This window comes from Sinocyclocheilus rhinocerous, unplaced genomic scaffold (assembly GCF_001515625.1).
Source record: "Sinocyclocheilus rhinocerous isolate Xijiao unplaced genomic scaffold, SAMN03320098_v1.1 scaffold24, whole genome shotgun sequence".
In the NCBI taxonomy this organism is placed as follows: domain Eukaryota; kingdom Metazoa; phylum Chordata; class Actinopteri; order Cypriniformes; family Cyprinidae; genus Sinocyclocheilus; species Sinocyclocheilus rhinocerous.
In genome coordinates, this window is record NW_015647124.1 from 3,005,411 (window position 1) to 3,032,968 (window position 27,558).

A 27,558-nucleotide genomic window follows, 5' to 3' on the forward strand; every position below is an offset into this window, starting at 1 on the left:
GTTTACTGAATATTTACTGCATGGAAATACAAAATAATAAATATAATCAAAGTTCTGAACTGTATTTAAACACCCCAAATGTTGGTAAATAGGTAAAATAAAATAAAATAAAAATAATAAAACAAGCTCATATTTTTATATTTTCAAAATTTTGTTTGATCTTCTATAAATGATAGTCAAGATTTTCTGACAGTCAACATTTACAAACAGTTGTTTGACTATTTACATAGATGTTTATTTTATGTTTACTGTGAAAAAAAAAAAATAATAATAATAATAACACAAATCAGGTTTTTAAACTGTATTTACACATCCTGAATTTTGGTAAAATGTTGCAAACCTCGTAGAAGAGAACAATGGAAAAAGTAATAAAACAAGCTCTTTTTTTTCTTTTTTCAAAATTTATTTTGATCTCCTAGGGATGACAATTAACATTTTTTTTATGAAGGTTTATATATATATATATATATATATATATATAGTTTTTAAGAGTATTTTTCAGGTCCTATTTTGCACCCTGTGTTTGAAAGATTAATGCTGAACCTTTCAGTATAGCTTGAACTTGCCACTTCTTGTCTCTCCAAACACACTCGTGAATTTCCATAAATACTCACAGCCTGCTGTCGGTCCAGTAGCACATGTTAAACTCCCAACCTCTGTCTGTCCAAAATGCTTATCATAATCTCTTAAACCATAACAACTCGAGTGTTAGAAGGCCGTAGTTCTTTGTCTGCTCTATTTATGTCTTAAATATTTGCAGTATGAGAAAATCTGAGGGTGTAAAGGATCTCGTTTTAGCAATAGTAAACACCATTTCTCTTACAGTAAGACATGCTGTCTTTATCATACAGTACATGTTGAGTTTTGATTTTTTATTGTTTTAGAGTGACACCACACAAAACAAATAAGACCAGGAGAGTTGTGTTATTTTAAGTATACTACAGCTGTGGTAAATGTGAGAATGACAAAGCTTTTGTTTTACAACTTTCTAGTGGACAAATGACAGTACAGTGAAGTGGCTTAGTGGTAAACCTCATAGCTAAACAGTGTGGGACATGATTTTACATCACTCTTGCCATTGCTTAACTTCAGCAGAATGAGTATTTGTACATCTTTAGGCCTGTGGATCTCCTGTATCAGGAGACTTGATGTTTGCATCAGAGAACTGGCATATTGCTGTGTGATATGTTTTCATCACAAGGTGATTTGTTGACATCTTGATGTCTCAACTGAAGTCTGCCTCGACTCCAGATATTTTTCATGACAGCATTGGGGCTATGAACATGGCCGTGACAAATTAACTGGGTCTGTTGCAATGAGTCAGTGTTGCAATTTACTTGCTTTGTGATCTGTAAGTTCTGAGAAATGTTTATCTCCTTGAATATTAACCCTCTGGGGTCTTGGGGCCCTGGAGAAGTTTTGACATACCCTGACATTTGTGCTTTTGTCAGTATCTTAAAAACATATTAATGGCTAAAGTCAGATTACACTGTATTCAGCACAAACTGGGCTACAATAATATGTAAGCAACATGGATGTAGATGTTTGTGTTTTTGAGAAAACAACCTTTATGCGTGGTTAGTGAAAAAAATAAGGCCATGAAACACATACAGAAGACTTTTGAGAACTGGATGTGGTAGACTAGATGTTTTGTTATAAAATGATGTGAAAATCATCCTGCTCACTCATTCACAAAAAACTATATTTTGATTCACACCTGAGAGACAAAGGGCCCTCCCCTAATGAACCATACAGGGATTTCCCTTCTTTCTTAATGCTATTTTGTTTATTAAACATTATATTAATATAAAAAAAATAAAACCATTAATTCCATAATTCATGTTAATATGGAACCATGTATATATATATATATATATATATATATATATACTATTCAAGTAAGATTTGAAGTATTTTGAAAGAAATTAATACTTTTGTACAATAAGGATGCATTAATTTGATCAAAAGTGACAGAAATCTTATGTGATATCATAAATGTTTTTACTATTTCAAATAAATGCTGTTCTTTTGAACTTTTTTTTTCTTCCATCAAAGAATCCTGAAAAAAAAAGAAAAATTACATTTTATAATTTATAATTGTTATTATTTCAAATACATGCCGTTCTTTTGAACTTTTTTTCATCAAAGAATCCTGAAAAAAAAAGAAAAATTAAATTTTATAATACAGTCACATAGAAAATAATTATTTTCAATTGGAATAATATTTCGCAATATTTTACTGTATTTTTGATCAAATAAATGCAGCCTTGGTGAGCAGAAGAGACACTTTCAAAAACATTAAATGATACTTTCAAAAACATTAAATGATGTTACCAAGCCCAAACTTTTGGATGGTAATGAACGTTTAAATTTTATTTATAATTCACCCAAAAAGTTACAATTCTGTCATCATTACCCTCATGTTGCTATGTTATTCTCTTCCATACAATGAAAGTGAATGGGTACCAAAACTGTCAAACAAAAAAGTACCATACATTTGAAGCCATATGATGGGATTATGTAAGGAACAGAGTCAAATTTAAGTCCATCACTTAAAATCTTGCTAAATGCTGTGGTCTCCATTCACTTCCATTATATGTAAAAGAGAAGCTTGGACATTCTGGTTTAATATCTTCTTTTGAGTTCCACGGAAGAAAGACATCCAAAGACATGCAGGTAAATAAATGCTGTTAGATTTAAAATTTTTGGGTGAACTATTTATTTAAGCATTACATAACGTGGCAAAGGTTATTGCATTTATATCCATTCTCCCCCTTGAATCCAGCATGGCAGTCAATACACAACAGTAACCTGAGCGCCTCAGCGTAGTCAGCAGGGCATTCTGTGGGCAGCGGGTGCATGTTGAGGCCAGCGCATCAGACATGCTAGTATTTATTGGCAGGCATGATGCTCAAGCATTCTCCAGTGCAATAAATGATAGCCGGCCCGGCTGCTTTAATGCTGGCCCATGTGTGGACGTCCATCACCTCAAATAGATCACACTCCTTTCCGCTGCCACCCCGGATGGCCCCTGAGAGTCAAAGGGTCCAGTTGTCCTATTATAGCCTTGCCTGCTTGCTCCGGAATAAGAGGTTTAGTGGACATGAGAGCTTTTGGAAACGGTGAGACTGGGTTGCTAAGGATAGAGACTCGTCTGCCCTCTCCTTGTGACCTTCCTCCCCTCGAGGAGCAGATAAAAGGGAAACACACTCCAGTTGCATACAGTGGTATGACTGCTGACACAGAGTCTTACCCATATTTTTAGGGAGGGACTCTCCCCATACGACAACATGAATCATGTACAGGAATAACATACAGTTTGTGGACATAACATAAGTGACTGTATGCATGCGTCTGAGCTGATGGAGCATTTGCATTCTTCTTTTCACTCATTTTTGTTGATATATTGAGTTTGTTGAGTCTGTCTCCTCCTCATTCTAAAAAAGGTTTCCTCAATTGACTTAAAAACAACAATGCTTACATATCATAGCACATAGTTATTTTTGGTTGGACATACAACGACATACCATACAAATTAACAAATAACATCTTTAAATCTTTAAAATCTTATAATCTATTATAAGCACAAGCTGCAGTTATGTCATCTGCCACTTTAAATATTCAGTGGATTCTGATTGGCTGTCAGTCTTTTGATCATACACCAGCTGGAAAAAGTCATACTGAAAGTGATTCCAACAGTATTGTTCCTCTGTGTTGTTATGGTTATAGTTGTGTTGTGGACATCTCAGAGAATTAGAATGATTATTAAAACTTTATAGATGTAGTTATTGTCCTTGGTGTGAACAGTCTTTTACTGTCAAAACTTAAGAGATATTGCTTTGAAAAGCACTATCAGTATAAACAGAAACAGGTGTTGCTTTGACATGTGACAGATAAGCTGAGATATGAAAGGTGTGCCAGAAAGAAAGGCAGGCTATTACTGTATGAAATACAAATAGAGCCACTTAAATAACTCTCTATCATACTGTGTAGGTGTGAAGAACATAGCCAAATAAATACAAATACATAATGAAGCATTAAGACAGCGAGGTCCATGTTAGGATAAAAATGCTTTTTAAAAAAAAAAAACTTCAGGTTTGAATCTAGTCATGCTTTCTCTAACCAGGAACTTCCAATTTCTATTTTGTCAATTAAGACAATTGTTTAAAAGCCTAAGCATGTATGTTTTCCTCTTTAAGTCTGAGCGGCTGGAGGCAGAAGTACTAGAAAGACACAAGCAGGATCTGCTTAACAACTGTGGGCAGTCTGTCCTGATAATCAGACTCCATCAGCCACTCATTCTACACTTTGAGTTTGGTGACACTGCTGTGGGGTGATGCAAGGTGCTATATTTGGCTCCCCTGTTTGTGAGACAAATGACTCCTACTCACCCCAGACACCGTACAACAACAACATCCCATGTGTCCAGCGCTGCCGTGCTAATGTGAAATGTTGTCGTTTCTGTAGGATCGGAGAGGTATAGACAGCTATGGCACTCAAGCTGCCGGTACCAAAATAGCAGATGACCATTTCCATTTCATCTGTCGCCCACTCGACACCAAAGAGTCGCTCAGATATTTGCGCTCGCTAACTCCTTCCTGTGTTACAGCTCTGGCCTTGCTGGCAACTATTTCGGTGGGGTGTGTTTGGTTCCTTCTCCTTCAGTCTTTTCAAGCGCTTACTTGAACATGGATTTCTACCATGAGCTTCAGGTTGTGTTCAACAAAGAGCATGTTATTGTATGGAGTAACAGAAAATCTGACTTCTGTGAAATTTACCTGTAAGGATTCATAAGCATCAAAAGGTTTTTTTTTTCAATTTTTGACTAATGGATTTTGCCAAGGATGAACTACAGAACCTCAAAAAAAGGTAAGGAATACACTTTGACAGGCTGTTAATCTGTTACTGTCAAATTAATGTGGTTCAACACATTCCTGACAAAAGCTCTTTTTGAAATTGTCTTAGTGTAAATTATATTTTCCTTTTAATAATAAAAAGCTAAGATCTGTTCTCTTTCACATTTTCATAATTTTATGATGAACAGCCTGTTATTTTGAAGAACTTTCCTTGAGGTTAGTCAGGGCTTTATCACTGAACTGTAGATCTTCCTTTCACTTAAATGAAATAACAGATGTGGGGAAATTACCCCGACTGCAAGTTGATACGGAATTATGGGTGGTGGAAAAATGTTGTGCTGTCCAATGTTGTGCCGTCTCAAATGGTATTTAGTGCATGCCTTTAAACGCTCACAAATATATCTTGAGATTTGTCCTTGGTTAGCATTTGAGCTCTCTGAGTTACACAAAAATGTCTAAAAATGCCATATTGTAGTCTGAAACCTGCACTTTTAAGGCACATTCCCATTCCATGAGAGATATAAGCTGTAATGAGTGCTGGTTAATGGATTCAGGTCAGAGGATAAATATGGGTTAATGAGTTATTCCCGGATCAACCACACAGTGCAGCAGCTGCAATGAAACAACTGAATGATGACTAATTTGTGTTCTCTGTAGTGCAAATATTGCTGACAAAAATGTTGTATAGCTTCTTTGAGACAGTTCAATAAGTTGACATTTTAGGCTTAGAAGTATTCAGTTTTAAAAAGCAGATTTGTTGAACAGGACACACTTAAAACATCTGAATAGCTTGAAAATCCATTTGTTTTACCAAACGATTTAGGGTTATGCAGGTGGCCTGTGTATGTGAAAGGGCAGAGAGACATCTGCCTTCTTCTAAAAATAGTTGGTGTTTGGCATGGTGTAGCTTTCTTTACTGTACATAGTCACAGGCTGGATTACCAGCCACCTCTGAGGTCAAAACAATAAATGTGTTTTATGTTTTACATATTATAAAAGTTAATAGTTTTAAAATAAAATTTTTTGACTGTCATTGGGTAGCACTGATACATTTTCTGTCAATTTTGCAGGGAAATCACAATGTAATCTCCAATATGTGGTGTTGACAATGACAATCTGGTTGTGTCAAACCAGGTCAATTCTGCGTCAGACTGAAGGAACTGGGCATACGCATTCATCATGAGCAACCAAGAGAAGTGCCACAGGACAAGCATGCAGCACCTCCGCTATCTCGATAGCTTTATGGATGAAATAGACCGTGAGGTCATGAGCCTGACGGATCGAGCTTTCAAGAGTCTGTGCATTGGAGATGAAGCAGTCTACAATGACTCCGAGTCTTCCCCCTCTCCAGTCAGCTGCCACAAGCCAGTGGTGGAGGACGTCTCAAAAAAGACTCAGGAGAGCTCATTTTCTGCAGCCAAAAAACTTAATTCTTACCCCCTTAATGGAGAGAATGGTCCATTGAGCAGATCAAATAAATCATCCAAAGACTTGTCGCTTTTTGCAGTGTTTGCAGCCAAAAAGAATGGTGAGAGCACTAAGATGACAAATGGTGATTCATGGGACAAGTCTGCTCTACTCACCATCCAGAGAGAGCTCTCAGAGTTTTCTTCAGATTATCACAGTTTAACAGTGGAGCATCTTTCCCAAGCCAAGAATCATCTAAAATCAGATGAAAAAGGGTCTGCCAGGAAATCAAGCAAGGATGCATTGATTCCATCTGGAAAATCCTCTAAAAGTAAACAAAGCAAAAACAACAAACTGAGAAAACTGAATTGCATTAACTTTTTCCTCCACAGCGAACTCAGCCCATTTTTGTCATGGAGGGAATTTAATAAGTTCTCTATCGGGCAGGAGCACATTTCGAAGATTATGTTAAGCAATAGACCACCTGAGTGGTATGATTCACCTCTTTACAAAGAATTAACTGCAGCACATGGACACTATAAATTAAGTGTTCCCCCGTCAGTGGAAAAAGAAGCTGAAAAGTGTCCTAAACAAAGTGAGACTCATCCGCTTAAACCACAATTTGCACAAAATTCAGCACCCCCCAAACCAGAGAAAGAGTCCGAGCACATCCAGCACAATATTCCTACAAAGGCTCCTCCACCTTCTGCTGAACAGAGATGTAATTCAGAAAGGGCAGAAGCTTGCGTTCCCTGGCGAAAAAGCCGCAGTAGAGCAAAAAGTGTTGCACCTGTGGGGCATTCTGTTAATTCACCGGCCTGTGAAAGGACAAACGCTGGAGAAGGGAGTGCACAGGCATTTAAAAAAGAAGAGGACCAAACCTCTGCTAGTTCAACTCCTTTCAGTATTTCACAGCTGTTGACACCAGTGATACCCTCCAGACATGGGACAGGAACCTCAGAGATACTGCAAACTGTGCTCTCACCCACTGCCCTGGAGGTCCCACCACTCCCTGAGAGAGAACTGCATCCCTCACCTGAGATTAAGAGAGAGGGGTACAAATCCATAGCATCAAGCTTGTTGTTCAATCTCAAGGACAACAGAAAACGGGTTAAGACCATGTACAGTCCACCTAAGTTTAAAGGTTTGGATGGGACATATCAAAGTAAAGAGTCTCCCCAGCCTGAAGTGTCAAAGGATGTGCTTGAGATACCAGAGATTTCAGGAGCTAAAACAATTTCCCCTGCTCGTCACAAAGCCATCATCTCCCCAATGAGTCCCTTGTTGGAAACTGGAGACACTCAAACTGGTTCTCCTGCAAATGGTGGAATGCCAGATGACTATTTGGCACTGAGTCTGCTTCAATCTGGAAAATTTAAATCAATCAGGAGCCCTGCAACTAACAAGGCAGCATACCCATCATTACAACTTTACCGAAAAGCTAGTCCTGAAGAGATTAGAGCAAATGCTCATACTGTGATTGACACCAGCTCTCAGGTTTTCACAGAAAAAGCCAGCAAAGATCATGACACAAAGCATAATTATCCAAGTAAATTGTTTAAAGGTGTCGAGTTGCAAAACAAAAATTATCCTTTAGAGTCAATGCTAAATGCCAAAAAGCCCACTTTAGGTTTAAATAGTGAAAGGACTCTTGAAAACAAACCTGCAAAAGGCCCAAGTGTAAGTTTAACAAAACCAGAAGAACAAGCCATTAGTGATGGTACAAATCTAATTAAGGATAGTCTGGAAAATTTAAATCAATCAGGAGCCCTGCAACTAACAAGGCAGCATACCCATCATTACAACTTTACCGAAAAGCTAGTCCTGAAGAGATTAGAGCAAATGCTCATACTGTGATTGACACCAGCTCTCAGGTTTTCACAGAAAAAGCCAGCAAAGATCATGACACAAAGCATAATTATCCAAGTAAATTGTTTAAAGGTGTCGAGTTGCAAAACAAAAATTATCCTTTAGAGTCAATGCTAAATGCCAAAAAGCCCACTTTAGGTTTAAATAGTGAAAGGACTCTTGAAAACAAATCTGCAAAAGGCCCAAGTGTAAGTTTAACAAATCCAGAAGAACAAGCCATTAGTGATGGTACAAATCTAATTAAGGATAGGCTGAAAACTAGAGGAACAGTCAGTGCACAGAAAAGCCCTGTTAAAGAAAAAGAACCCAACATAAAGGAAGCAGGAACAAAGCATGTCTTTTCTGCACGACAGAACAACTACATTCAAAGTCAGAGATTTGTAGGTACAGATGATGATAATGATCATGATGATGATAGTTCCAATGTAGAAAAAGGGCTGATGCCTATAAAGGATAAAAATGATAATGACAAGTGGTCCAGGCATTCCAAAAATACAAAAACAAAAGAGATAAGGCAAGAGGAGCATAAAGCAGGAATCCATAAAAATAAAGTACTAGTTCAAACAACAGTAGATGGGCCACTATTGAAAGAAAATGTTCATGTAAATGGACAGGCTACCACGGCTAAAGAACAGAGCAGTATTACGTCAAAGAATGGTTTGGAAACTCAAAGAGAGCAAAAAGTAAAAGACGAAACTTTCTCAATGAAAAGAAACACTTCTGCAAAGAAAGCACTATTTGCATCAATGGAAATGGTGCCAAATAAGACAACTGCACCCTTAAAGATAGAGAATGTTGTCATAGATAAGTACGACTTGGCCAAAATGGCATTAGATGAAGTAATTGCTGAACGAGAGCAAAGAAAGTTGAAAAATAAGACTCTCTCAAATGCAGGTGGTTCACTCATTGATAGAAAAAGAGCTGGTTGTGAAAAACCTCAAGATGGTCTTGAGTTACCCACCAGTGGAGAGGATCAACTACCTAGTACGTTTATGCCGAATGAAAGGGGGACAAATACAAAAGATGGCAGAGGTCAGAATACTCTATCTGCATTTAAAACTAATTGGCAGACTATGCAAATGAAGTCAGAAGACATGGCCAAACATGGTGAAAGTCATGTGCCTGAGGTAAAATTAGCCAGACCCTGCAAGCAGGAAGCGTCTAATGGGCAGTGCCAGCATGCAGAACCTATAAAATATAATGAGAGAGACAGATTGTCCCTAGACCATAAAGAAAGCAACACAAATAATATCAGCAAGGGTGATACAATATGCCAAGAGTTGATGAATAAAAATATAAGTCATGCAAAAAAATGCACAAAAAGGGGTGATAACTTGGAAAATAGAGATATTCACAGTGTGGGACAGTATGAGGAAGAGTTGGATGTTGACCATAAGGGTAGTTCCTATAAACCTGAGATACCCCCAAGAAGAGGGAGAATTAATTCTCAGAGTAATGATAGAGTCTGTGAGAAGACTGAAGGTAATTTAGACTTTAAAAGAGAAGGTGACACTACAGTCAAAACTGAGAAAATGGAGAGCAGGGAAGTTAGCAAAGTTCAGTCAAGTCAATCAAAGAATCGAGGCCCAGTGAGAGGAAATGTATCGGCTCTGAAAGAGAAATATGACAAGGAAAGTAAGGTGAACCGCAGGGATGTTCAGAAAGGTCTGCCTGTTGAAGGTGCATGTTCTGAAAAGTCTATGGAAGAGGGACCCAATGAAAAGGCTCCAAAAGACAAAATGAAACATACATTTATTCCACCAAAACTCACAGTCAGTGATGATGAAAGTGGGACTTATTCCATTATCTACACGGAAATGGAATCTGGTAGTGAAATAATGTCAAACAGCTCTTCAAAAGAATCAGAAAGAGGTGAGGAACATTCTAGTTCACAGAGGAAACACAGTGTCACCCAAGACTTCCAAAAGGCTATACATGCTCTCACAAACAACAGAAATGAAGAAATGCAAGACAAGGTAAAAACAAATAAGAAGGAAGTGGATGCGGTAAGTCTGAAGTCTGAGTTGGGAGACAAGCAGAACAAATCCAAAGGTCCAAAAGTCTATGTGAAAAATTTCTTAAGTGGACTTCTTGGACTTTCAAGCTCAGAAAGGGTCAAAACTGTAGATGAACATGAGGAGGAACTCTCTGAAATTTCATTGTCCTCGGAGTCTTTCAAACCTGATAAAGTCAGAAAGGACAGTATCACAGTATATGATATCCTTGGACAGTCTGTGTCCTCATTAAATGGCAAACGAACACATCACAGCAGTCGCTCATCAAACTCAAGTGAACTCTCTCTATTACATGAACCTGAAGAGGGTGTACAACCAGGAGAGTTGTTAAGAAAAGCAGAAGTCTGCAACGTGACAGAAAAAGTAGATGAAAAGTTGAAGGAGAATTTCCAGAAACCATCAATAGACTCCTGCTCTTTAAGCAACCATGAACGTGAGTCAGATGTCTCTGACAGGGTAGTTTCTCCACCGAGTGATGTGGACAAAAGGGGATGGGTGCACAGCTTGATTGAGTCAGCTAGAAACTTAACACAAATGTCACACGGTCATACTTCCTCCAAGGATCAACAAGAAAGCTGCTTGAATGGATCTGAGAAAGATGAACAAGATCTGGACCTCCTCGAGGATCATTCTCAAGTTAAGATGCCTGCTATATCAGTCCAGAGCCCCCAACCAAAACAACCAGCAATGCAGTTCTTGTCCATTCCGGCAACTCACCTGGTCACAGTCAAGGATGGAAAGCTGTCCGCTGGAAATGCATCTATGTCTGAGGAGGAGGAGCGACGCTCTGCTGTGAGCACTTTATCTGAGGGAATGGACGGCTATGAAACAAGCAGAGGGGATATGATGGAGGAGAACGTCTCTAGTACTGCCCCAACAGAGGATGCGGAGGGATCCAAGGCAACCTCCGAGAGATCAGCTTCAGCCTGCAGTGGAAGCGACAGTCAGGGTCAGAACAAGCCGCCTGTTGTACCTCCAAAAACCGAAAAGGCTCTACGCCGAGCCATGAAGCTCACCACACGGAGGATACAAAAAGATGAAGCTAAAAGCAAATCTGAGCGTAAAGGCGGAGGCAGTGACAAAAGTGTCAGTCACAAGGCTGAAAGGAGGCACCACAGCACTGACAAAGTACATGACAGATCAGAACACAGGTCTCTCAGCAGTGACAGAATCAGCATTAAAAAAAGTGAACATCTTGATGACACATTTGAGCCCAACACTCTAAGAAGTGAGAAGCATGCTAGACGCCATAATGGTCACAAGAGCCAAAGCATAGAAGAGAATAATCCTAGTAAAAAAATCCCTCATGCAACCAAAGGCAAAGACAGACAAACCAGTCAAACTGGTGGTCCAAAGAGCCATCACAGTGAGAAACAACTAGAAGGCACATCACACCACGGGGATCATTTGGAGAATGGCAATATAAGTAATGACAGTGACCAACAGGGACGAAGCAATACGTTCTTGCCCAAGAAACCGGAACATAGGACTCAAAGTCTGGATAGATTTTTAAAGGATAAACACAAAAACGTGTCGAGTAGCACTGGGAAAACTGGTGGTGAAGTTAATTCTGAGTTTTCAATAGAAGGATCACAGTACTCTACTCCAAAGGCCTTACCTTTGCGCCACAACAGCATTGAACATACTTATGCACCAGCCACTAATCTAGTAACACAGTCCTTCCCAATCACCCAGAGGAAGCTTTTACAGGACCCTGACTCTGGACAATACTTTCTGGTGGATATGCCAGTACAGGTCAAAACGAAAACTTTCTTTGACCTGGAAACAAAAAGTTATGTGCAATTGACAGTACAGTCTCCTGAGGCTGTTGTGCGACAAGCTCCACCACTGGAGGTTATGAACACACCACCGCTTATGTTGTATCACGGCTTTGTTCCAGTGCCTGTACCATCACAGAAATCTGTTGTCAGGACTGCAGGATCTATGATTCCTCCTGATGACCTGGAAGACTTTGAGCCTAGCAGGAAACAGATGCAGGAGGACTTTTATAAAACGCAAAATGAAGAGGTCAGTCCTTACACTGAGGCTGTATATATAACACAGGAACATACGCCTGAGGAGGAAATTGATAGTGTAAGATGACAACATCTAGACCAGTGCATGGTCCAGAGATTGAATGTGACTGAAATCAGGGATTTGTGTTGTTTGTAGATTAAAAGAGTTTTCACTGTTTCCAACTTGCAGTTTGGTGTGACATGAGAAAATATTTCTAGTATGTATGCTGTTCTTTGTTTATAGTGCTTATTTCTTATTAAAACAAGGCAATACCCTAGTTCTCTTACTGTTAAAGAGCAGGTCATATGGTATTTTAAAGTGTCCTAATATTGTGTTGGAGTCCCCTACAACAGGTTTAAATGCATCTAAGGTCAGAAAACATTGTAATTTTCTCAGAATATACATTTAATATTAGAGTCATTTGCCAATGATTTCGAAATGATTCGTTCCAAGCAAGTTCGGAGCAAACCCCTCCCTTCCATAAGCCTACTCTGCTCTGATTGGTCAGCTGGCCAAGCCTGTTGTGATTGGCACAGAGAGGAGTCCTTGAGCAAGTTAGCGAGCGCTACCATTGACAAAGCACCTTTGCATAAAACAATAATATAGTGCTCCAATCTGTTCTTATAATAATGACATAAAATACAAAAACACTCATGCAAGCGAATCGTGCCCACAGATAAAGTTTAGCTGCTAAACTGAACACTTAAAACAATAATGGTGGATACGTTAGCCGAGTGCTAACGGGACTAACTGTTGAAACAATACAGTTTGTAAACCAAAATATGTCTACTGTAATGTTAAGAACGACAGACAAAAGACGCTCTGTCTTAACTTTTAATCAGAACGCAGAACAGCTGTATCACAGGCGCAATGCAAATGATTATGCAAACCCAGTGACGTATACCGGTAACAGGCAAAAGATTTGAAAATATGACGACTCGTTAAGGCGACTCGACTCTCTCTTTTGAGAGACAATATCTTTATTTATCATGCACTTTTTTGATTAACAACTTTGCAGATTGTTTTCATTTAAGGATAGCTACGTTATAAAATGCTAAATATTTTTCAAAAACCCATATGACCTGCTCTTTAAACTTAAAAGCACTTGTCTATTTGTAAGAGGAAGTTGAGATTTGCCAAATTGAAAGTAGTTTTGCTTTCATAAAAATCAGAAAGAGATTATTTTGATACATCTTTTATTTGAGTTTTGGAAATATTTAGTCTGCAATATTTTTCACAGCAGAAAAGTATTGTAAAAATTAAGAGATCTACACAGGTGTTTTATATGCTTAAATGGTATATTTGACAAATGTTGATTGCATCACTTTTCTGGGTGCATTTTGGAATGAATTAGTTTATTTAAATGCATTGTTGTTCAGAAAAGAATCATTCCAATAAAAGCATCATCAATGAGCAATTGTTTAATTATTTCATTTGAATGATATTACTATCTTTTATCCGAAGAAGAATCACATTTTGCTTAGTCTCAGGTAGCCAGACGTGTTGACTTGCTGCATCAAGTGTAGTCCTCCTCATTGCAAATTATGGAGATTTCAGTCAGCTTTAGCCATCTTTGTCTGTACTGTAAAATTCACCAAGACATCCCTCTAAGTCTGATAAAAGACCATTTTACCTCCACCAAGTGGTGAATAGGAGTTTTGCAAGTGTCTTATGACCTGCTAAAACAGCTGTAAAGTTGGGTTGCAACATTATGTGGTATTCGTCATGACAACTTTTTGGATAATGTTTATAACTGAAGTAAACTCTTTTCACATGCTGAGAAAATAAATGAACTCGGGAGGACTCATCAGGGTCAAGCTTGTCAGACGATATGCACGACTTTCTCAGGATGACTTCCCTTTAACAAAATAGGTCGTGTGGCAGCATAAACATTAAACTTAAAACGATTGGCATGGTAACAATTGTAATAGTTTAATAGACTTGTGGTAGCTGAACTCTATGGGCGGCGCTTCAAGTATGACATTCCCAAGCCTGAAAATGCAGCTTTCACTTGCAGCAATCATAGAGGTAGATCTATTTTATACATATAAAAGACATTATCATATTTAATTTGATTTAGACATACTAATATTCAAATATCAACATATTAATTTTCTGTGGCACATGTGATGCATTGAAATAAATTAACCTTATTTTAATGGCAGCAATTGCAACTGCCTGCAACCATGTCATCGTATTGTTTTAGAACAACATTTTCTTCATCGTCGAAGTACAGGAGGCTGATAGGGTGAAGCACGTCAGGTACGCAGCACGGTTTCCCCACCTCCTGCGATAGTTTCAGTGCATTCATGATGGATCTCACGGTAGCGTGATTCGTAGCCCGTAGACCTTCACCCAGCGGAAACGGACAGGAGCCCATGCAACTGTACGCATTATAGCCTCTGGGAGATATTATCCACCCTGACCAGCCAATTTTAGTGAAGTCTAAGTACAGGTTTGTTCTCTGGCATGCAGAAGTTAACGCGCGCACACTCCTGCGGTTACGCATTGTTGACTTCACTAAACTCACTATAGGCTCGAGGAGTTTAAGGGATGTGGTGATATTTTGTCCTAAGAAAGAGTCAACAATGACTTTCAACTTTCAAACAACATTTGATGCTTTTTCTCAAATAAACAGTCATTTATAAACTATGTTCCGTATGCATTATAGCTATTAAAATATGAGTCTTTCTTCAACTTTGGGTACTTTTATGTCCCTGGGGTCAATTTTTATTAAAACTGATTTCACCAGTTTTTTCTTTTTGTTATATGAAGGTCACATTATAAATGTCCTGGAAACTCTTTACCTGGCCTTACTTATTTTTGCTACTTTTAAAATGCCTTTTATTGTATTGTTTTACTCTTGTCGCAGACCCAATCTTTTAGTCTTAAAATATGAAAAAGTAAATTTCCACACTTTTCCAATGCTATTTAAGATGTAATGGAAAGGCCATTGTAAAGTAACACTGAAAACGTTTGTGGCTTTAAAAAAAAAAAAAAAGACAGACTTCACCTGTGATGCATGTATGTCTATGAAAAAGTGTGAAAAGCATGTTTTAAGATAGTTTATTTTCTGAAAGGCCACAGGGCCAAAAGTGCCCATAGTCTAGAAAACACCCATATATTACACTTGTGCCTGGAGAATTTCAGTATGTTTTTATGGCTTAACTACCTGTGTAGAAAGGTGGCTGTTGGTAGTGCTTTCATCCGTCATCTGAATATATAACCAAATATGCATTTGTTTCTCCTTCATCTGAATGCTGGACTCAAACCAGTTACCTGAAGGTAAAGCAGTCACGACCAGGATACCATTATTTGTACCACTGTTAAGAATCCATTTAGTCACCTGTCAATAATTGAGGAGTTATTGGGACAGCCACACAAACAAACTGATTACATATTATATTCTTCTAGAGTGAAATTGTATTTATCATTTGTGTGATGTTGAAGACCTCTCATCCTTTGGTGTAGACGGGTAATAATCTTGAGCTTATCAAATTTCCTCGCCAAGGTTTAGGTCTGCTGTCCAGCACTTCATACAGGTCAACCTGAAGCAACAAATTTTGTAATATTAATTACATTTAAGATTATATTTCTTATTGTTTTGACACATATGCTTTCAATAAGGGTTTCAAATTATTCAGTTGCCACAAATATTACATTTCAAGTTATTTAAGGTGCGTATTTTTCCAAGAAAAAAATCTAAGTACAGGTGGTTGTTGCAATTTTGTTGTTTTTGTCTTTTTTTAAACATGTCTAATATTTTTTATTGATTTTTTAGTTTGAGCTATTTTAGTACATCAAGTTAAAAGGAATGAAAATTACAAATGTTGCCTCGGCAACTAGCTGAAATAAGTTTATGTTTTTAATATTTTATTTCAGTTAATGTTTATTGTATTTCAAGGAAGAGAAATGTTTTTTTTAATGGTTTTAGTTTACTGAATAAATAAAGAAGTCTACTAAGGCTGCATTTATTTGATTAAAAATACAGTAAAAATAGTTATTTGAAACAAATTAAATTAAATTAAATAACTGATATTAATGGCTGCTGACAGTAAGTGTTAAAAAGTTATTTATATTGTAATAACATTTCACAATATTACTATTTTTATTGTATTTTGATCAAATAAATGCAGCCTTTGTGAGCAGAAGAGACGTTTTTCTGTCAGCCAAGTGTAGAGATTCATTTAGCGATATTGAATATTCTACAGCTTAACCCAGGACTTATGAGAAGGTGTGTTGGACCTGGTTCAGAGGTCATTAGACAAAGACATCAACGAAGAGACAAACGTTAGAAACTGCTGCATGTCCGTGTTGGTTTTAGCAGGTTGTTGTCTGTCATCTCTGCACAGCCAGGTCCTCTCATAGTGACAGAAGTAAACGCAGTAACATGACTATGACGCAAATGGAAATGAAGATTTACTCACTGTTACCCCGAGCATGTTTGCCCTTCATGCAGACATCTTCTGTATGGCATCTGTGTGTCTTCATATGGAATAATCCTCATTTTCATATAGCCTTTGACATGTAGGGCATTACACACCATTAGTGTTTAAAATAAAAACGTTTCAACTTTGACATTAAATTATCAGAGACGGTCACTAAATTGTTTAACACAAATGTCATTTCACTATGTTTGACGAAACCACCCCAAAACCACCTGTATTTACTTAAATTAGAATAATGTTAAACTTAAGAAAAACAGAAATATACATTCATACATGCATACTATTCATACTATCCAATAAGAAAATATTTCTCAAATCAGGCAAAGTCAAAGTCAGCCCTCATCCCGAAGGTCCTCTTTCCATGTGTCCCCTGCATCTGAGTTAAACAGATTTTGGTGAGTATATTTTTCTTATTATACTTTATTACTTGTATTTGTGCAATGATCCTGATAACTAAGTCCCACAAATAAAGAATGTTAAATTTTGGATTTTTCTCTCATTTTAATGTCCTGTTAGTTATCAATACCAGGAAACAAAATGTTTGCCAGATTTATACATAATCTCAAAATGTTCTGAGCGTGCAACTTGCTCAGTATTTTATTTTTTATTTTTTTATTTTTTACTTGTTTTACAGTCCGAGTAAACATTCGTAAATCAAGATACATTTACTTGAGAAGCAAAATTACTTAAGGTATTAAGTCTTGCTTTATGATTTTTTTTTTCTTCAAAATTGATTTATGCTTAAAAGAAGAAAAATATACCTTCCAATAAACTTAATTTCAATAGTTTCAAATACTTGATATTGATTTTTAATAATTTTTTGTAAATTTTTTTTTTTAGAAAACAAGACTTTAACAATGACTCTCATGTCGTGTTGTCATTAAATATAAATTGTAATCATTAACTTTATTTAAGAATGTTTAGATAATTTAATGAAAAACAAAACTAAAATACTTTATTTTTTATGTATTTATTAATTTTTTAGCTGCAGTGTGGTGACAATTAATTAGTGGAAGAGACGTTTTTCTGTCAGCCAAGTGTAGAGATTCATTTAGCGATATTGAATATTCTACAGCTTAACCCAGGACTTATGAGAAGGTGTGTTGGACCTGGTTCAGAGGTCATTAGACAAAGACATCAACGAAGAGACAAACGTTAGAAACTGCTGCATGTCCGTGTTGGTTTTAGCAGGTTGTTGTCTGTCATCTCTGCACAGCCAGGTCCTCTCATAGTGACAGAAGTAAACGCAGTAACATGACTATGACGCAAATGGAAATGAAGATTTACTCACTGTTACCCCGAGCATGTTTGCCCTTCATGCAGACATCTTCTGTATGGCATCTGTGTGTCTTCATATGGAATAATCCTCATTTTCATATAGCCTTTGACATGTAGGGCATTACACACCATTAGTGTTTAAAATAAAAACGTTTCAACTTTGACATTAAATTATCAGAGACGGTCACTAAATTGTTTAACACAAATGTCATTTCACTATGTTTGACGAAACCACCCCAAAACCACCTGTATTTACTTAAATTAGAATAATGTTAAACTTAAGAAAAACAGAAATATACATTCATACATGCATACTATTCATACTATCCAATAAGAAAATATTTCTCAAATCAGGCAAAGTCAAAGTCAGCCCTCATCCCGAAGGTCCTCTTTCCATGTGTCCCCTGCATCTGAGTTAAACAGATTTTGGTGAGTATATTTTTCTTATTATACTTTATTACTTGTATTTGTGCAATGATCCTGATAACTAAGTCCCACAAATAAAGAATGTTAAATTTTGGATTTTTCTCTCATTTTAATGTCCTGTTAGTTATCAATACCAGGAAACAAAATGTTTGCCAGATTTATACATAATCTCAAAATGTTCTGAGCGTGCAACTTGCTCAGTATTTTATTTTTTATTTTTTTATTTTTTACTTGTTTTACAGTCCGAGTAAACATTCGTAAATCAAGATACATTTACTTGAGAAGCAAAATTACTTAAGGTATTAAGTCTTGCTTTATGATTTTTTTTTTCTTCAAAATTGATTTATGCTTAAAAGAAGAAAAATATACCTTCCAATAAACTTAATTTCAATAGTTTCAAATACTTGATATTGATTTTTAATAATTTTTTGTAAATTTTTTTTTTTAGAAAACAAGACTTTAACAATGACTCTCATGTCGTGTTGTCATTAAATATAAATTGTAATCATTAACTTTATTTAAGAATGTTTAGATAATTTAATGAAAAACAAAACTAAAATACTTTATTTTTTATGTATTTATTAATTTTTTAGCTGCAGTGTGGTGACAATTAATTAGTGGAAATCGGTTTGAACCCATCCTAGGGTATAAATTTATTTATTTATTGAATGAAAGCTACATATTTATAATGTCTGACACAGTATTTTTGCATCTGACGTACTGAGTGATAATACTTTACATACAGTTGTATTGTAGTTTTGTAGGCTGTTTTGTCCCAGAAACATATAATTGGCATATAGCATGCTTGGGATAAATGTGTCATCTTTTCTCCAAGGATCAACCTAGGATTGCTATTTTCATGTTTGCTAATTGTGCAGTGGTGATGCTAGTTGAAGTTTTTCTCCACTAGATGGTGCCGATGACTAAGGAAACATCTTTCGTTTCATCACATCTGCAAATGCTTGTTACTGATGTTTTAAAGCAGAGAAGCGGAGTAGTCTGAGCATTTTTGCAGAAATGTATTACTTAATACTCAATGCTTTATACATAAATATCTGATCTGCCTCACGATCCAGTAGTTATTAAGGACAGGTATTTTTGACTTCATGAGGTTTTTTCTTAAAACTGAAAGCACCGTGCTATTATTCCCCATTAAATATATTGTTCGGAGTTTCAAATTCCATCCGCTTATTATGTACAGAATTGCATAAACATGTTGACAATAGTCTTTAGGAGATCTTCATAAAGATGAATGAGCTGTTCCATGCCTTTGAGGATTTGAGGAAAGATTTTTCTGCCTGAAAGTATGAGGTGAAATGCTTGGCCCGGTCGAGTCCAAACCTACAGGCTCTGTTGGCACTTCTGTAAACTGTATTCCTAATAATGGCCTCCCCCTTTTGTTCACCATCTCTTTGGGTCCAAAAGAGAACAGATGGAAGAAATTAAACAAGCACCAAGCCATTGCTGCTGTTCTATTAGATGTCTGAAGAGAAAATACAATTATTGCTAAAGTGGAAACATACCGCTGGGGGATTACGGGAGGCCTGGGGTTGTATGTTTTCAGAATGATTGAATTTTGCTTGACCTGGGGGTGAAGTGTTTAGGGCTGTTTGGGTTAAAGATGAGGATGGCGAATGGGAAGTTTACAGGAGCTGCTGTTTCAGTTCTCATATCTTTGCCACTTAATTCTCATTTCCTCCTTTGAGAATCTGTTATGCTTAACAATTAGTCAGTTTGTTTATAGGTGTGTCTCACAGGTTATTTTCTTGGGAAAATAAAAAAAATAAAATACAGGTTTAAATGAATAGTTCGCCCAAAAATCTCGGGCCGTCCAAGATGCAAATGAGTTTGGTTCTTCATCAGATTTGGAGAAATGTAGCATTGCATCAGTGTCTCAGCAATGGATGCTCTGCAGTGAATGGGTGCCGTCAGAATGAGAGTCCAAACAGCTGATAAAAACATCACAATAATCCACAAGTAATCCACACCACTCCAGTCCATCAGTTAACATCTGGAGAAGACAAAAGCTGCAACAAATGAGTCCATAATCCATAAGGAATAGTTCAACCAAAAATGAAAATTTGCTGAAAATGTACTCGCACTCAGCCCATCCAAGATGTAGATGATTTTGTTTCTTCATGAGAACAGACTTGGATAAGTACAGCATTACAGTGAATGGGTGCCGTCAGAATGAGAGTCCAAACAGCTGATAAAAACATCACAATAATCCACAAGTAATCCACAGCACTCCAGTCCATCAGTTAACATCTGGAGAAGACAAAAGCTGTGTGTTTGTAAGAAACAAAGCCATCATTAAAATGTTTTTAACTTCAAACTGTTCTTTCTGACTAGTTTATGAGTCAATAATCCATAATAACGCTTCCTCCAGTGAAAAAGTGCATCTGCTGTTGTCTCTCACATTAAAATCCAGTCACATATTTGTTTAGAGCTGTTTAAATGCTGCTTGATCTGTGCAGATTTCTCTCCTGATTCAGATGAGATGACATTTTCTTTGGAGGAAGTGTTAGTATGGAGAGGACTCGTATTTTAGCGACAGTTTAAAGTTAAAATGTCTTAGTGCTGGATTTCTTTCAGCTTTTGTCTTCTCCAGATGTTAACTGATGGACTGGAGTGCTGTGGATTACTTGTGGATTATTGTGATGTTTTTATCAGCTGTTTGGACTCTCATTCTGACGGCACCCATTCACTGCAGAGCATCCATTGCTGAGACACTGATGCAATGCTACATTTCTCCAAATCTGATGAAGAAACAAACTCATTTGCATCCTGGACACCCTGAGGGTGAGGACATTTTCAGCAAATGTTCATTTTTGGGTGAACTATTCCTGTCACGTCTCTTTGAGGACAAACAACTCTTGATAAACAATATATAAAATGATAAACTCATGTAGCAGGGTTGATAAAATGAGTCTAGGAGTGATTTTGTCCAGATATTACAAGCCAAAGCAGACACGTCTCATGTATAGACGTATCCTGACTTATGAAACGATGAATGCATTAAATCAGCTTTTTACGGTAAGATGATATGTTCTTTAATGGCTGTAGAAATTCTTCTCTAAATCATAGTTTGAGTTGTAGGAATTGCATTTACCTGCCAAATGCGTGTTTGGAATATCTAACATATTAGATGTGTGTTAAGACCAAACCGGGTTTGCAGTCATCATTTTACAGATTACAACCACATATTTACGGTTTTGTGTTTTTCTTGGATGTTTGATTGGTTCAAAAACGGCATATATAAAATGATTTCATGATACTGTATACCTCTCAAAGAACATTAATGACTTGATAAACGTGAGGATATTTGTCAGAAAGTCTACAGTTTCTCTTTCATTGACGTGCTCAGGGTAAGTTGAGTTTCCAGGGCTAGAGTTCCCATCTATATTGCTAACCCTAATAAAAACTGACCATGGTTTAGAGTGCGATATACTAGTGAAAAATATACCTGTAGAGATTAGTCAACCAGCTTTTTTGAGTATCATTGTGGTTATACCAGTGTTTTCTTCCCCATCTTTTTTTTTTACAGTTCCAAAATAAAATAAATCATTTTTACTGATACTACCACAAACTGAAAACCTGAACCTCGACTGACTGAACTCACTGAATCAGTCTAATGGTTACTGAATCAACATCTAAATCGCTTACTGAATTGTAATGAGCTTTCCTTTCAGTGATGTCCATCACAAGCAAGTTTTGTAGGGATTGTGAAACATATAATTCTGACTGGTTGTTTTAATGGACTTATATGTTCATATGGATCTTATAAATTTCATAAAAGTGTGTATATTGTATTCTTTTTTTATATAAATCCACCTTATATAGTAATTGAATTGAATAATCTGTTTAGTGAAGTAATCAAAACTACAAGAGTTGTAGTTATTTGTAGTTAGACTTTGTTAGCAAGTAAAAGGCCTTTTAGTGTTATATTAAAAACGTCTCGTTTCAGGTTGTGGTACACGTGTCGTTTTGCTGTGAAATCTTTACTGATTTTATAAAGTAGATGTAGAATAATTTTAATATTGTTAGTAATATTTTAAGATGAGCTCTTACTGGACTGAAGTTGATTGTCCAGACAAAAATTATGTTGAAATGTGAGTCTTAAATATGACCGTCAGGCTTTTGAGGAACGTTTATTTGTTCATCTCTCGATAATCACTGTATTGCATTGCATCATATGTTTTGATCATAAAACTAAGCATTTAAATATCATCTTACTAAGACTATTGGGAGATATAGAGTGAGAACTCATATTTATATGCATGTTATGCATGTATCTGCTATAGAGTTCTCATTGATTTACATCACAAGCTATCAGAAATACTTTTTGGCTGTATAAATAGCATCTGCACCAAATTGTATATTTTTACTCAGTTTGTGTCTCTGAATAAAACTGAGCTGTTTTTATTCCTTGAGTATGACCTCCATATCCTCACTATATCATACTGTATGAGCCATAAAAGTCTGATTTATCAAAAATGATACAAAACATAAAACACATACATGCAAACTTTTTTTTATACGTAGAATTTAAATTTTAAGATTTTTTTTACAGGGTTAAGTAGATTATAGCTACATTTACATTGACGTACAACACAAATCAATACAGAAAAACATACTGAATTGTCTTGGTCTACATCAGGGTTCCTCAATTAGGCGGCCTGCAGGCCACATCCGGCCCGTGAGAGAAAAATGTTTGGCCCACGCTAATTTCAAATAATGTGGCATGAAAATTCAAACGCAGCATCAGAAAGCGACATTAACTTCATGTCTACACCGGACGTGAGCGGCGCGGCGCAACGCAACAAAATACAATAGAACCCATTATAATCAGTGATGCTGTCTACACTGGATGCGGCACTGCGCCGATGGAATACACGTGTTGGTTCGCAGTTGAGTTCACAGTTTTAACGTACAAGTTTGCTTTCATTTATTTCAAGATCTGAGGTTAAATATCTATTGTTGATTTCACTATGGCTATAAAGATCACGCAAAATAATATTCAAACACACATTAGACACTTTTAACATTGAATAAAGCACATAATCACATAGTCATATTTTGTATGTTGTTCCTGCCGCGAGGTCGCAGAAAATAAAAACCATTTCTAAAATAGAATCCCGTGTCGCTTATTGTCACGTGCCGCTGTCGCGGTTGGTTAGGACAAAAACTACATAGAAAAGATACTTTTTATCACGTCGTGTCTGGTTGGGACACATGGTGTTACAGTTTGATCCCCCCCAAAAAAATCTAAGTATAAAAATATTAATGGTGACAGATATAATAATTGAATCTGCAATTAGGGAAAGTGGAGAGAAGAGATCCAGTCTGGAGATGAGCAGGAACAGTTGATTTGCATGGCAGACATGGAGATCCAGATTTTTTGTTTGTTCGTTTGTTTTTTTATATTCAACAGGCAAAGTTCGTCTGTATCTAAATGCAAACATGTTCATAATTGTTTGAATAAAACAGACTACTGGAGAAAAAAAATCTGAATATTTATCTTGTGACCTTCTTGTGACTATTTTAACAAAAGCAACAATAATATATTAATTGTAATAGGTCAGTGGCCCTTGGCTTGGTATTGTTGGCAGAATTCGGCCCTCGGCGAAAACTTTATTTACCCCAAAGTCTGCATATTAGTACTTTAAAGGTAATAGTGTAAATATTAGTACCTTTTGAAAGGGAACTGCCCAAGTGACTGCAGCCTTTGTACCATTTTTTTTTTTTTGAGAATTTATTTTTCTTATTAAGAAAAAAATACAATTGATATATAACAATTTGGTGTAGGATTTACTTGTACAATTTTCACTCAGACATTTCTAGTAAATTTCTACAAATAATTACAAAGAAATGGCAAGTAACACAATGAATTAAACATGAATTTTGAAATTGACTAAAATAGTATTTTCTTGTAACATCTAAATAAAACTTTATTTTTATTTTTTTACAGTATATAAGTATTTATGTAATATTAATAATTTTTACTTATTTATTTATTTTTTTAATTTCCCTCCATATTAATATATCTTTTCCCCCAAACATTTTTTTTTTTTCTCATCCTGGTTCTGGTATAAAATAAAGTTCTGACTTTTGGAGAATAATGTAACAGGCCTTTTTATGAGCATAATTAGAATTAGAGTTAAGTATTGTGCAAAAAAAAAAAAAAGTCAAAATTATGTGAATAAGGTTGTAGCATTATGAGGTTAAAACTGCTATATTATGTAAATAAATTACAAATATAACTTCAATTATGAGAATAATGTCCTCTTTGATGTTTTTTTCATTACAACTTTAATTTCATAATACTATGACTTTATTCTCGTAATTCTGAATCGGTTTTCAAAACATTACTACTTTAGACGTATAATATTATGACTCCATTCTCGTAAAAGCCCTATTATTAAATTATTGTCAAACCATTACGTTGTTATTCTTGAAATCGTCATACACATCTGTTATTTGCTGTGTCTCCTAAACTTTTCCAGACAGATGATATTTTGTAAGGAATCGTTTTCATGTTTAGTTTTTCATCACACACACACACACACACACACACACACACACACAGACAGACAGACAGACACAGAGAGAGAGACAGACAATGACTTTTACATAACCTGCTGCCCTGGACAAGAATGTTGATGTTTTAGACAAAAGATCTGGTTAATTAGGCAGCAAACCCATCAATTACAATAAATTGGATACGGCATGGCAGGTTGAGTTCTGTCTGAAAGTGTTTTTTCAATTTGTCTTTGTTTCTAAAGACAGATGAAAACTTATTTCAAATATTGATTTCAAAGCGCTTTAGACCTGCCAGGTTTACAAACATGCTAAAAAGCTTTGGCACTCAAGTATGAGTGTGCTATTACATAAGAAACACTTCCACAGGCCAAGTTGGAGCTCCTCTCTCCATTCCAGGCCAATCTGTCTGTCTTTTCTCTCAGATTCTGTCTTTTTATTCATCCCTCTCACTCATCTATTCCCAAACTGCCTGTGTTTCTGTATGTTACGGGTGTATTTTGCATCGCGTTCGTCAGTGTTTAATCAGTGTCAGCAGATCAAGACAACAGTGATGTATCTCACCAGTTTTGAGATGCTGACTGATGTAAAATGGCACAGTGATGAATTAGATAATGGATTTGACCCCACTCAAATATATTAGAAGGGGAAACGGTCTCATTAGAAACAACGAATGAAGAAACAAGATGAAGAATAGGCAAGTACTGACATATCTTAAAAATGGTTCTTAAAATTACTGGGTCTCATTCACTAACCGCGTGGATGTATATATTGGTGTGTGCACATTTTCATGTAGAAATCATGTTTCATCAATTTGTTCACTCTTAAATGTGTTCTAAGTATATTTGTATAGTGTATAATAAATATAAAATATCTGATTATAAATTGTAAAAAAAAAAATATATATATTATAAATCACTTTGATTATATTATATTATATTATATTATTGATTTATTTCAGAGTTTTGATTACAAAAATTATGTGGAATATAGAGCTGGGAAAATATAATATAATACAATACAATACAATACAATACAGTATAATATAATATCATATAATATAATTACAAATGGAATAAAGTGACCCTGCAATAACATTTTATTTATTTCAGAGTAACATGCAATACTATAGATCTGGGAAAATTTAAGCATAAAAAATTATTAACTAAATTTATAATAATAATAATTATTATTATTATTATTAGAAATTGGAAAACGTGACCTTGCAATGATATTGATTTATTTCAAACTAAGAAAAATGATGTGCAATATAGATCTGTCATAGTTAAAGCATAAACTCTTTCTGTGCACAGCTTGTATGATTATATTAGTGAATGAGACCCATTGTCATCATGTCACATTTCCCAGAGCATGATAAATATACTGCACATTGTATCTGATTTTGTTTTATCAGCCAGTTTACATGAGTGATTCTGTCTTTCCAATGAACATGTTAAGTTTGTGGCCTTGTTCCTGCAGGTCCCAATCCATTATATATGTGGAAGGGCTCATTTTTGAAACATAAATAGAAATGCAGGAGGGCTGCTCCTTCAAAAAACAAGCAAGGTGCTCAGAAGAGGCATTCAGCGTATTCCTCAGTGTTGAGCTACAATAACAATAGGGTTTGGTTAGTGTAAGTGCTAAATGCAACGGGACACTGGAGCGCGTTGCTGTGTATTTTTCATGAGTCAGCTGGCAGGCGCGGTATGAAATGAGAGTCCTGCAGCGATGGCCCTGTGAAAACAGCAAGCCATTCAGCTGAGAATAGAAGTAAATTAAAGCAAAGTGCTTCAGATTGGTGGAAAGGCTTCTAAACTTTCAGGAGGTTACAGACTATGTGGGATGTAGACTTTCTCCTTCAGCGCTCATTTCGGTTTAGAGTCATTATAATCATACAAATGCAGTTTGTTTTGCTTTCAGACTTGTGCTTCACCTTTAGATTTACTTGGAGAAAAAAAAAAAAACTTGCTAATGGGTCAATGACATGACAGTCATCTGTTCATTTATTTAAAAAATACATAAAAAATGCAAATACAATGATGAAAATGCTGTATTAGAATTGTTTTTGGAAACATCAGGAAATTATATTACAGAAACCCTCATGAGTGTCAAGGCCAATAAGACTTATGAAAATTGCATAATTTTTTTTAAACCAACATGAGTACATTTTAGGGAACTTCATAGATTTTCTTTTCTTTTCTTTTTTAATTTTACTCTATTATTTCATGGACATTCTTGTTTGCCATTGACCCACAAGCGCAGCTGTTGTGTTTTACTGTCAGACATGCAGCTCACCTTTAGTTCTATTTAAGAAAAAGCCAATTGTTTTTCTCTAGCCTTCTTTACATTACATTTACATTTACATTTAGACATTTAGCAGACGCTTTAATCCAAATCAACAAAAGAGCAATGATATGCAAGTGCTATAACAAGTCTCAGTTAGCTTAATGCAGTACACGTAGCAAGGTTTTTAAATCATATAATAAAAAGAAAACAAATAGGTAGAATACAAAAAGATTAGAGAAGCTAGTGTTAGGTTTTTTTTTTTTTTTTTACATGCATGACTGTTTTGCATACGAGAAAACGTGATGAAGAAAGACAGAAAGAGAGTGAGAACAGAAGAAAGAAAGAGAGCAAAAGGGGCCAAAAGTCTGCGAGTCTCGGCTTGGTTTTCCCACTCCCAGGCCTTTTAACTGTCGACTC

General features: G+C 36.1%; 1 protein-coding gene across 1 annotated transcript; it reads left to right on the forward strand.

Moving 5' to 3' along the window:
* The first annotated feature begins 4,752 nt into the window (after positions 1-4,752).
* On the forward strand, positions 4,753-12,502 carry LOC107709005 (uncharacterized). The gene is made up of 3 exons (XM_016513402.1): positions 4,753-4,869; positions 5,927-7,724; positions 8,096-12,502. Exons 2-3 carry the CDS (start codon positions 6,036-6,038, stop codon positions 12,248-12,250), a joined length of 5,844 nt encoding a protein of 1,947 aa, XP_016368888.1. The 5' UTR covers positions 4,753-4,869; positions 5,927-6,035; the 3' UTR covers positions 12,251-12,502.
* Positions 12,503-27,558: the final 15,056 nt, after the last annotated feature.

Coding starts and splice junctions, on each gene's coding strand:
- LOC107709005 (XM_016513402.1), top strand. CDS start 6,036: ATGAGCAACCAAGAGAAGTGCCACAGGACAAGCATGCAGCACCTCCGC. Junction 7,725..8,095: donor CTAGTCCTGAAGAGATTAGA/GCAAATGCTCAT, acceptor AGTCCTGAAGAG/ATTAGAGCAAATGCTCATAC.